At 40.6% G+C, this 12,463-nt stretch overlaps 1 protein-coding gene across 1 annotated transcript in view; it reads right to left on the reverse strand.

The window, feature by feature from the left end:
- fermt1 (FERM domain containing kindlin 1) overlaps positions 1-12,180 on the reverse strand; it is a 17,889-nt gene extending 5,709 nt beyond the window's left edge. The window contains exons 1-10 of the mRNA XM_050058435.1: positions 12,080-12,180; positions 10,156-10,315; positions 9,381-9,478; positions 7,843-7,978; positions 7,563-7,700; positions 4,926-5,109; positions 3,227-3,329; positions 3,035-3,142; positions 1,508-1,639; positions 1,271-1,320 (exon numbers count right to left, since the gene is read on the reverse strand). Of these exons, the coding sequence (XP_049914392.1) occupies positions 1,271-1,320; positions 1,508-1,639; positions 3,035-3,142; positions 3,227-3,329; positions 4,926-5,109; positions 7,563-7,700; positions 7,843-7,978; positions 9,381-9,478; positions 10,156-10,306 (1,100 nt within the window). The 5' untranslated portion in view covers positions 10,307-10,315; positions 12,080-12,180. The remainder of the gene's footprint in view (positions 1-1,270; positions 1,321-1,507; positions 1,640-3,034; positions 3,143-3,226; positions 3,330-4,925; positions 5,110-7,562; positions 7,701-7,842; positions 7,979-9,380; positions 9,479-10,155; positions 10,316-12,079) is intronic.
- Positions 12,181-12,463: the final 283 nt, after the last annotated feature.

Consider the following 12,463-nt stretch of genomic DNA (forward strand, 5'->3'; position numbering starts at 1 on the left):
GAAAAATGTGTCCAGATAAAGAAAAGTGTTTGTCTGTGAATGCTGCGAGTTATAGTGAAGCTGATTTGTGTACCTGTGTTTGAAATTGTCTCTATTAAGCCATGTTTAATGTGTGTTTAATGTGTGTTTTGAATCAACTAAACTTTACAGCACTTAACACAGTCCTCCACCGCCGACTAGTGTTTTGGAGTTGTAACTGCAGAGTGAAACAGACACACCACCGCAGATGTAAATATAACGTGCAGATTTATTTTTGTTATTTTTTTTCCCCACGACTAATTGATAAGTTGAAGATTATGTACGACTTCAGTCGACCAAGATTTTCTTTGGTTGACTACAGCCCTACTTGTTACTAAAAATGTTAATAACTTAGTATACATTTATGTATTTTCATTGATGTCAATGTGGTTTTTGACTAGTAGGGCTACACCAATATATCATGTGACCTGTGCCACATGGCGTCTACATGAGTTCTTAATTTGCACACCTGTTTCCGATACAATTTACACCCTGATGAAGACTCTCTAGTCGAAACACGTTGGTTTATCCATGCACTAATAAAGGATTTTTAACTACAGTCAGAGTGCCTTGGATGCATTTTTGGACTGCCTGTCTGTGCCATGGATTTTTACACTGAGTGAGCTGCACAGTCATTGATTTTTAACGTTATGTGACTATTTGCTCCATCCTCGAAGACTACACAGTGCCTTAACCCAGTGCAGCACTCCCTAATTTTTTTCCTCGTTTGAATGAAGTGTCTTTTTATGATGATAAAATTACTGTTTTTTTTAAATAGGGTCTGGCGGGTTTGATGATGGTGATTTTGGGGCTCTTAATCATTAAACAAAAAGGATCTTACTCTTCAATAAAAAGGTCTATCTCTGTAGTGATCCTTTCAATACTGTTGTCAGACACAGAATAATAATCTGAGCCTGTCAGTGGCAAAACCAAACACTTTTAGTCGACGTATACTCACAGTGCACAATTGCCCATTAACACTAAATTGCAGCCTGTTTTGCTGCTGCTGTTTGCAGTGTTCCCACTCAATACTGGACTGATTTCAAAAATTGTTTTTGCCATTCATCACTTAGTCACAAAAACTGAAGAAATAGAGTCCAGGTTGAAAAACACCAAAGTAACCCTTTAAGGGCACTTGGCAGGTGATTGTTTAAGGGACAGTAAAAGATCAGGGTCTAACTGAGGTATTTGAGATGTTACTACAGTCGTTAATAACGGTATCTTGATGAGATAGGAACAAAGGTGGGTTTACCTAAACAGCCGGAGGGAATCTGCCAGCTCTGGAATGTCTGTAATGTCTTCCTGGGGGTGGGACAAACATCTGTGAATTATCCTGTGTCTTCTCCTGACATCACCATGTTAAGACATGCAATCATCTGAGGCCTATACCTATCACTCCTGCTTAAAAACCAGGTGTTGTACTGTAACAGACCCGAAAGCCTTAAAATTACAGTTAATATTCACTCCAGTGTAAAAAAACAATGTTTACCAGAATTCGGTCTGTGTGTCCGCCTTCAAGTGTCACCTCCAGGTTGGACAGGGCCGCCTCTACTTCATCTATTTCTGGTTCATTGGAGTTGTCCAGTGGTTCACTTGACATGGTCAGTTTACAAATGTGATACTGAAAATGAAATAAAAAGGTTTTACTACATAAGTTCAAAAACTTCTCACTTTCCTCACAGCAATGTTCAAATATTTTAACAAGTACAAGTCATTATGACTTAAGAGGTTATGCAAGGCTGGCATGAGTCAGAGGGAGGTTTGAACACAGCCCTGTGTGCCAGCCATTGCACCAATGTGTAGGTGAGTGCAACACTGATCTCCCTTTGTATCACTGTGATTTCTGAATCACTGTCCCAGCCGTGGCAACATAACAGCTAAACGGATCAGAGACGGCCTTAAATGTAGACACAGAGAATGTTGAAGCTTAAACTTTGCCACAGATAGAGTAAAGTTCTTTGATGGGGAGTTATGAGTTTTACTGTACTACTTTTCCCACTACTTAATCTCTCTTCATATACCTCTCTCTCTCCTCCTCTCCCTCCCACCCCCACCCTGGGATTTTCCTCATGTCCTGACACGTCTTCTTGTGGATTAGGACACACAATCCGCTCTCCCAAATCAGCAGTTCCCAACCTTTGTCCTTACAGGATCACCTTTCTATCATTGCGTAAACTGACGACCCCTCACTCAGTGACATATATTATGGATATTAAATATTATATTAAATAACAGTAACTGTACAGAACAACAGTTTGGATAAATTTTGAGCTGTTTATTTCCTGTGAATACTGAATCACAGCTGATTTTTTTTTAACAATCATGCATATTTAAAAGTGTATTTTTCACCCTGACTCTTGGCCATTGTTCATGAGCTTTTTGGTCATTTTATCTACCTTTCTAATGCAGGACGAGGCTGGTTAGCAGACGGTGAAGGCTCTTAGAATATAGCTTGTGTTCAGATGCCCTTATCTTGTGAGATTTTTTTTAAGTTTATATCTAAAATAATAATCCAAACTTTAAAAATAACAATTTTGTTTAATTTTCCTCGAAGAGCTGAATGAAATGCTGAGATATGAGCCGGTTGTATGTTTTATATTTTATGAAAAAGGCCTTGTGACCCCCCAGTGAAGCTTTGGTGACCCCTAGTGGGGGTTATGACCCCCTGGTTGGGAACCAGTGTTCCCAATATTCTGAGCTCCATGACACCCTTGCACTTTACTTAAAACTAATTTAGGCAACATTAACATGCCCACTGGAGAACTGTGGTTCATGACTGCAACCTTATTTAAATCAGGATTTTAATTATTAACCATGAGTGCCATTTGGTAGTTTTACTTCTAAAATTAGAGCATGCGTGCAAGTGTTAAAGATATAGCTTTCATTTCAGTGTTTAATAGCTTTGTATGTGTGGTTTATAGATATGCATTCACTTTTATAATGCTGACTCTGCATTCTGTTACACATACAGAACCTTATATCGCTCTCATAACCCTGATCATGGTGTGTTGTTCACCTGTAATGAAGCAAACATCAGCATCTCCTCCTCAGTGCAGTCTATCTCCTCCAGCAGGATGGACCAGCGAGCTTGTTCATACAGCTGGGTTATTCTGACAGCGTCGTACTAAAACACAAAAACATACACTCACATGTAATTCAAAACAAGGCAAAAATAATTTTCCAAAATGAAACATTTTGGGTCTCTTACTTTGGGATTGAGGTCAAAGAAGACGTTGTACTTGAAGCGAAGCAGGAGCTTATCTTCATATTGAATGTCTTGCTCCATAAGAGAACGAGACGAGTCCAACCACCTGCCAATCATAGCAACAACCAATTAGAGGGATTTTGGGTACAAAACAGTATCCAAATCATATTGAGAGGCAAAATCCCTCCCTTTCCGGTGGCTCACCATGGGACCTTATCTTAGAAGAAACCTGTACAGTAGTCAACGACGAGAGACTAATTATATTTTTTATCCTATTTGAATCATGCCATGAATTACACACGTTTGTCAGTTTAAAAGATAATTCTGTAAGTCAAGAAAGTCACAGTTTGTCATAAAACTGTTGACATATAAGACTGTATGTAGAAAGACTACACAGCCAAAAGTTGCTTAAGTGAGGTGATAACTTTCTCTCTCTTGCTGAAGCTACGATGGCAGCGCGTTTTGTACTTGGATGTACTCACATGAGCATTGGCTCTTGCTCGCTCTTTAGCTTAACGGCTGATAAAATGACCAAAGCCCAATTATCTGATCAGAGTTTGGCTATCAGGTTGGAGGACAAGAAAAAAAGGATTCTGAAATTAGATTAGCTCACATAATCCAGTTTTGGTTTGGATCTGGATTAAATCTTCAGTATGATTTGTTTGACCTGTACAGTAAAGCTGAGAAAGAAGATGATGGGCTACCTACTAAGCATTTCAGTACAATAAAGTAAAAAATAAAGTGAAAATAAAATAAAATACATTTAAAAAAAGTAGAATAAAATAAATCCCCCACATATCTGTCAATATTAAACAAAAATTAAATTATTAATAATAATGACACAGTCAAATTTATTTCCTAACAATTGCGTCATCCCTCATGTGGTTTTCTGTTCCTTCAAATAAGAACACTTAAAGTGACCCCATGCTGGCCTTACTTCCTAATATTCTGTACATGACTTGTAGCCTGTATTGTGATGTGTAGCCACATTTAGAGCACTGGTTATTATTATTGATAGTCTTGAAAGGTTTGTACCTGGATCAGGGCGATCCAATCCAATATCACACAAAGGTAAGATGGAATAGCTGATCCTGGACAGCAAAACATGGTGTTTCCATATCCACATAATTCTGAACAAGATTATTTTTTTAAGCAACCGGGCCCAGTAGTTGCTAGATAAAAATCTGGTAAGATAATGCTGCATTTGTGCAAAGGTAACCGCCATGATGGTGGTGCGTATTGTGCAAGACGAGAGATGTATTTCACAAAAGCCCTGTTACCACCAAGCAGTTCAGTTCAGTATGCTTTTTTCCGTTTCCACTGTGAAAAGTTGTGGATGTAGCAAAAGAGTGCTGTTTGCAGTGGAAACGCGAAGCCGACCTACAGCCTAGGTACCACGTCTGAAGGGTTACTTTTGGTTGCAAAGGTACCATACGGAAAGTGTTTGGTGGAAAGAGGGCTTAAGTGGTTTCAAACAAAACTAAATGGTACTTCGACAAACCTACGACAAACTGTCTTGACTGGCAAAATTATCTTTTACATCAGCAAACAACATATGAGTAATTTGTGGCACAATTCAAACAGATAAAAAAAAAAGATTTGTCTCCTGCTGTTGACTACTGTACATATTTTTTCTGAAATAAAGTCCCATGGAGAAGATGATAGACTTTGCCTCTTTTATGAGTGTTCAAGTTTTCATTACCCTGCATTGTTAACCGCTTTGTCAACTAGTGAGAGCGGCTGGTACATCTTGGCCAGTTCAGCAGGCGGCAGGTTCGGCTGGGAGTCTGCTAGAGGGTTCTCTCCAAACCAAAGGCTCGTCGCAGACATCGGCATCCCGTTCTCTGGGTCGTAGGTGGCTGTCATGGTCTTACTGAACATGGGGCCTTGTTTTATGAGAATGGAAGATAAATGATTAAAATTGAGTTTGCCAAAAGGAGTCAGCGTCCTGTCACAGCAATAGTGTATTTATTGGAACTGTAAGGGGAGCTGCACTTGGAAGTTGGGATCAACTCCCTGTCAGATATGGGGTTGGGAAAACATATAAAAGGAAAAGAACATTTTCAAAGGAGAATCAACAGTTAGAATAAAAAGTTTGACAGAAAGGTTGAGACTCATAAAAACAAAATAGCGCAGGATGAAACGCGAACGGTACCAGCTGGGTCGACATTAAAGACTGCAGAGATCAAAGGTCTTAATTAAAGTGATCTTTAGGCTGGTGTGGAAACTGAACTGCAGTGTAAGAGAGAGCGGATGCGTGTTAAGGAAACCCTGAAGAACATGGCCGCATACTGAACAATTCTTTCAGATCTCACTGATGAAAACTGTGGCCTGTCAGATCTCTGCAGCACTAAATATAGATATTTCTCATGTCTTCTCCTCCTCCAGCTCAAATGGAAAATAAAATGTTACTGCCCTTTTAGGGCTGGACAATCATCTGAAAGTATTGAATTACATTCAGAAGATAAAATGAATCTCCTGCTGACCTGAGTTCACTCAGAGCTGATTTTCAGCAAAAGCACAGGTGGAACTAATACATTAACTACTCTGTTCAATTATTCAGTGCAATAACTGAGTTATTTGTTGCACCTGTTGTTTGTCTGCAGGGAAAAGATCTATTTAACATAAGTTTCAAATACATCAAATAAATCAATTATACGCTGGAAACCATCAACTTAAATATTTGATTACATAAATATCCTAAAACTGGACTTTTCACTACCATTAGACATTTTATCGTGAAATAAGCAAACTGAACACCTTAGCACTCCAAACACCAAGCATCAATAACGCATGCAACAAGTTTATAATATTGTGTTGACCAAAAACACAGAACAGCCTTACACTACACACAGAAAATGGTGGTTCCTTAGCAGTTCATAAGTGCCACACAAAGAACTAACTAAGCCTCCTGTATTGTTCCTTAGAGGTTCTCTACTGGTTCTTTGCCCAGTAAACTAAACTAAGCAAGTTGGAGAGACAGTAGAGAACCTTTAAAGGAACAAAACCCCTGTATTGTTTTTTAGAGGTCAGTAATCTAAATTAAATTAATGCTTGCTCTAGCAATAGCCTTTCTGCAGGGGGTGCCTGGTAGCTCACCTGGTAGAGCAGGCACCCCCTGCAGAAAGGCTATTGCTAGAGAATAAAGAACCTTTTAAGCCTCCTGTATTGTTCTTTAGAGGTTCACTACTGGTTCTTTCCCCAGTCAAATAAACTAAACTAAGTTGAATAACCAGTATGGAATCATTTAAGCCCCCTGTATGGTTCTTTAGAGGTTCTCTGCTGCTTATTTTCCTAGTAATCTAAACTAAACAAAGTGTAAGAACCAGAAGATAACTTAGCCCCCTTTATTGTTCTTTAAAAGGTTCTGTGCTGGTTCTTTGCACAGGAATTTTTAAACTAATCTATGCTGAAGAACCAGTAGAGAACATTTTAAGCCTTCCAGGGGTTCTCTACTGATCATTTCCCCAGTAATCTAAACTAAACTAAGCTGACGAACCACTAGATGTATGGTTCTTTAGAGGATCTCAACTGGTTCTTTCCCATCCATCCATCCATTTTCAACCGCTTATCTGAAGCCAGGTCACGGGGGCAGAAGGCTGAGCAAAGTATTTCAGACGCCCCTCTCCCCGGCAACACTTTCCAGCACCTCCTGGGGGATCCCGAGGCGTTCCCAAGCCATGTGATATGTAAACCCTCCAGCGTGTTCTGGGTCTGCCCCGGGGCCTCCTACCAATTTGATGTGCCTGGTTCATTCCTCAGTAATCTAAACTAAACTAATCTGAAGAACCAGTGGAGAGCATTTTGAGCCTCTGTATTGTACTTTAGAGGTTCTCTACTGATTATCCAGCTAAAATAAGTTTAGTGCACTGGTGTAGGAATAAAAACACTTGTATTTCCAGAGGAAACCACATTAAAGCAGGGGCTCTCAACCTTTTTGCCTCTATGTGCACAGAAATATTTCAGGTTTGAAAAGGCAACACATTGTGTTTCTCAGTATGTATTTGGTACAGGATTCTGGATCTTTAAAACCAAAATTTCCTAAGAAATGATTAGTAATCACTCACATGGTGTAATTAGAAGCATACTGACTCTTCCATGGTATTATCTGACATCATTCAAGGACCTCCAGGATCAAAAATGTACCATACCTGCAATGGCTCCATATAGCACTACATGACAAAGGCGCTGTGTGTAGCACCTTTCTTTCCAGCCAATGCATCTTTTTCTTTAGCCTGAATCTTTTCAGAGATGCTACAGATTGCTTCTGAAGTGAGATTAGGTGCTGTGAAACTTTTGTTTTGGCTGTGTTCAGAAACAGCACCGTGTTTCACATTACCTGTGCCTGCTGGGCCCCCACTAAACAAGTCGATGTCCCAGAGGTCCTCGTGTGCTGAGTTCTTGTCTTTCTTCTTCTTCTTTTTAGAGGGATCGTCTGGAGGCTTCAGCAGGGACAGTTCCTCTGCATGTCTGATGTCTGAGGTGGAGCCAGCAGGAGACAGTGTGAAGGATCAGGGAGAATATTAAAGTAGGGTGAGTTTTCATTTTAGATCAATCAAAGATGTCTGTCTGAACACAATGCATTTAAACAAAAGAACAGACAGAAGAGAGAAACTCACTGAGCATTTGACAGATCTCCGCCACCGCCTTGAAGACCACACTGGAGAAGCTGACAGTTATTTTGATGGTTTTCATATTGGGGAGCTGCAGCAGTAGGGGTTTGTGCTGGGGTGTGTAGCGCAGGTCAGCGTCAGCCTGTGTACAAAAATGTGTTTTGTTGAAATCTGACCCACACCTGCAAAATCTATAATTATGCTCTTGCCTTTCTTATTGTGCTGATTTGGAGATTTTGGCAACCTAAGCTGGGTTTAGGGGAACTTCCCCTGTCTGGGGAATGCAGGTACACAAAGGGTGTATTTTTAAGCTATGTTCAGACATGTGATGCGGATAAAGGACAACAAAAATAGAAACAAACCTATTTGTGTGTTCATTGTACTAGTTTTGTACATAGTTTCCTTATCTTTCTCATCATGGATCTGATGCGAAAGAAAATGTACTCATATACTCAGTTTCATCTTTAACATCATTCCAAATTCACTGTCTGGAGCAGCACCAAACTTTATACCATATGACATAGGAAATTCAATATTTAGCACTTTAGCTTTGGGATTTGGGAGGGCTGCTCATGTTTACTTATATTTTTAGATAGTTTTTAACAATAGGAATAACAACAGGAATAACATGTATGAATTTAGAAAATGGGCGTAGCTCCCCTTTAAAGATAGCGCTGCTGCTAAGAGGTCCCACTTTAGGCTTTCCATGCTTGCTTGTGCATTATGTGCTCTGAAACTAATATTTACAATGCACAGGTTGCTTTAGTGCCATGTGAAGTGGCAACACCTTCCAATGAGGGGGCCACCCCACACCAAATCTGCTTAGTATTTGAATTATCATGGCTTTTATTGGAGTATTCAAATGTGCCATGGTTTTTGAGCTTTATAGAAATACACATCTTGGGATTGTTAAAACTGTTTCTGGAATTAAAGGTTCAGTGTATAAGATTTAGGGGGACTTTATTGGCAGAAATGGAATAATAATCACCTGAAACTTAGAATCATCATGTTTTCGTTACCTTAGAATGAGTCGGCCATGTTATTTCTATGGTAGCCAAGAACAGACAAACCAACACTGACCCAAGATAGGGCAATTCACGGTTTTGTGTGGGCCTGGGGTTCCCAAGTGGAGGGGCGTGGTCAAGAAGTGGGTCGTAGGTCCATTCTGTATGAACCGCAAGTGACTCACAAACAAGTTTTAATTTTGAACTACAGTGAATTTCCGGCACAAGCTTTTATTTTGTAGTACTGTTTCCTGATGTAGAGTGTAGACAGCGAATATGTTAAACTTTAAGGACCTTGAACTAATGACTAATGAGAAATCTGGACCCAGTGGCAGGACCAGTTGGGCACCACTGGTGTAGGCCACCATATTTCTCCACGCTTAGCACACAGGGGAAGTTTTATATTGTTGCAAATGGCAACCTTACTGCTAGGTGTAACTAAATCATACACACTAGACCTTTAAACTATGAAAATTATAACATATCAAAGACAGTACAATTCAAACAATAAATAAAATCACGTTGGCATCTACATTTTACCTGAATTCCATACTTGTCCAAGGTCCAATGGGTTTTGAGCAGCCAGCAGTTCCTCTGTTCCCACCACAGGGCGTGGTCTGACCAGTCCTGAGGAGCCTCTGCAGACAGATTAATGAAAAACATATCACCATCATATTACCTTCATATCTCAAGTTTAAGGGGTGGCTCACACCCAGAGTTATTGCATACATTTATATGTCAGTTTTAAAGGGTCTTGCGGTGGAGCTGCGTGACTAAAACATTTAAACAACCACTAAATCTGCAACCAACACAAACCCTCCAAGTACCCACCGTCATGTAGGTGGCTGAGCATGATTAATGTGAGGTTTTATGAGTCTACCTGACATCATGCTATGGTGCTGGGCAGAAATCCGTCTGTCGATGATGAGCTACTTAGTCATCTTTTATGTCTCATGCTCTTTGAACCACCTTACTGAAGTTTCCTTATTAGATCCTGCACATTTATGGAGAACTGTAAAGAGATAACAGATCCCGGCTGAACTTTGGCCCCTTGGGATACACAAGCCAATGCACTGTGGCAAAACAATGGCAGTGCGGTGTAGAGAAATGCAGGGCAAACAAGGGTGTGGTTTGACTAACAGACCTGTAGTGGCAGCAGGGGGAGGTGGAGGTACTATGCTGGAAACAAAGTCAAATGGATGTATGCTTTTAACAGGGAGAGGTTCAAAGGTACCTAATTGAGATGCTGTAAATGTAACATCACCCTGACAGATTGCCGCATGACAGTTTTTCACCTCTCATCTGAGACACTTACTGATCTTCTCCACCAGCTTAAGCATGAGGCCTCCAATGTGCAAGTCTCCCTTCACCCTCAGCTTAAATTTCATGGACTCATCTCCATCTTTTTGATCGATCTGCACCGACAGCTCCCATGATGTTTCTCCGTACTCTGCAGCTGTGATCATGGCGCTGTTCTAAAAAGACAGAGGTCAGACAGTGCATTAAATTATAGGAAGCACAAGAATACTAGAAGGAAAAACCTACCACTATCTCTGATTAATGACATAGTGGCGGTGGGGGATTCCACTAAAATATGTTGATTCTTTCCTTGTTTCTTTTGTTTGGAAGATTAGGAAACATCTGGGATGAAGACATGACTCAACGGATTAAGTGTTTCTCAACATCCTGTGGGAACATCCAAATTAACTTGGCGAGGAGTTAACAAACAGATCTCTCAGTGATCCTGTGCTAAGTAGCCAGCAATGGAGCACATTTTCATCCTGCTTCTTCTGCAGTATCTCTGCAATGATACTGCAGCCCCTGAAGTACTTCTCTCTGAGCCGATACATTTATAAATAAGATATCAGTGAACACGCAGACTGGCAGATGTACTGGCTGGTGCCAGCAGGAAAAATAGATGAGACCGCAGAACACACAGTAAACACAGCAGAGTTGTCACAGCTGTACGGCTCTGCACAGATTGGCAAAAATATAGTAGGATTGTTGGTTCTTAATAATGAGACAGAATGAATGGATGAAAGGCAACGGGCAGGTGAGAAAGGGGAGAAGAGCAGAGGAGGAGCAGGGAGGGTACAGCTGTGGAATGTGTGACGAGCAGGGACACGAATCTGGTGCAGGAGAAGCAAAGCAAAACAACAATTTCCACACACTGCACCAATCTGCCATAGTTTCACACCCAAACTCTGAGTGTGTGGTGAACAAAGTAATGCCAGCTCATACACACACTCACTCGTCTAGACCAGGGCTATCAATAGGAATACCTGTTTCATTTGTCCTGGGCAGCCCAGTGGAAATGTATACTGTGTGAAAGCGTGTTGCCGGGAGGCTAGGTTTAATGAACACGCTCTGCTTTCTTTGTGCTGCTCCCTCCCCATGCAGCTGTAGGGTACAGTTAAAAGTTTTGAGCTTGCACGTCCGCTGAGGGAAGGCTTGTTGAGATGTGTTGGAGGGTGATGAATTGACTCCCACATTATTACACTAGCTGCAGAAAAGACCACAAAGTGTTGGAAGGAGCGATGATGTAATTTGGGCCTCATCAGAATGCAAACAACAGAAAACAAAATCTAGTTTTCATACCAAATATGCAACGGATTTAGGAGCTTTCATACTGAAAAAGACAGCCAATGTAAACTGTGTTTAATCTGCTGTTTCTAACAAACACTGCACTGAAACAGAGGACTTAATATTAGAACAACTAGAAGAATGCAGCACTGGAGAAGACACCCACACTCCATGAAAAATGGCCATTTTTTTAACAACAAAATCAACGTACACACACATTACTGAAAAAGACAATGCCAGAAAGCACCATGCATCTCTGTTTACTGTTACAATAATTCACACTAAGGCAAATGATCTGGCATAAAAACAAAAATGATATCAGTGAACCCTGAGGCAACAACTATCACATATCAGGCCTTACTTATGAGCCATAAACAACACTACTGTTAGTTTTTGTATTCACAGACTACATCTCAATGTCAGCCCAGCTTTAATACAGCAATAGCAGTACAATAAAGTTATAGGCAACAAATTAAACATTAACTTCCCTCTGTGTAGGCCTACCACAGACACACAGCAAGTCCCAACTGGACCATTCCCAGTCATATGATGGGATTTTTTTCTCCTCAGGTACATGAGAAGTCTGCTTTATTCAATCCCAGCAGGATAATAGCCCTATAAAACCAACAGCGTCGAGACTCTGAAACCACTCTTACCTTGATTCACAGTTTTCTGTCGGTGAGCTATTCCTAGAAATTTCTAGTGAAGTGGAATGAACCAGGAATGAGACTCCCTCGGGAGTAAAACACGCCCCGTGCACACAGGTAGAGACAGAGGAGGTGGGACCGTTAGAGGAAGTGGGCTAATAGGTTAGCGCTACATCTTCAAAGCAAAGGTGGGTGTAGTTACAACCCTACTGTTTGCTTACACATTTTAAATGCCTGGGAAATGAATTACTTTAATTAATTTATGCAGGGCTATTTAGTTGTATGATAACTAGCTGAATATATAGTATGCTAACTCAACTGACAAGCCAACTAGCCCCGACATGAGCTAGTCTACTGTAACTTACAGTAGCCTCATAAGTGACGCTATGTAAC

This window comes from Epinephelus moara, chromosome 12 (assembly GCF_006386435.1).
Source record: "Epinephelus moara isolate mb chromosome 12, YSFRI_EMoa_1.0, whole genome shotgun sequence".
Lineage (NCBI taxonomy): Eukaryota > Metazoa > Chordata > Actinopteri > Perciformes > Serranidae > Epinephelus > Epinephelus moara.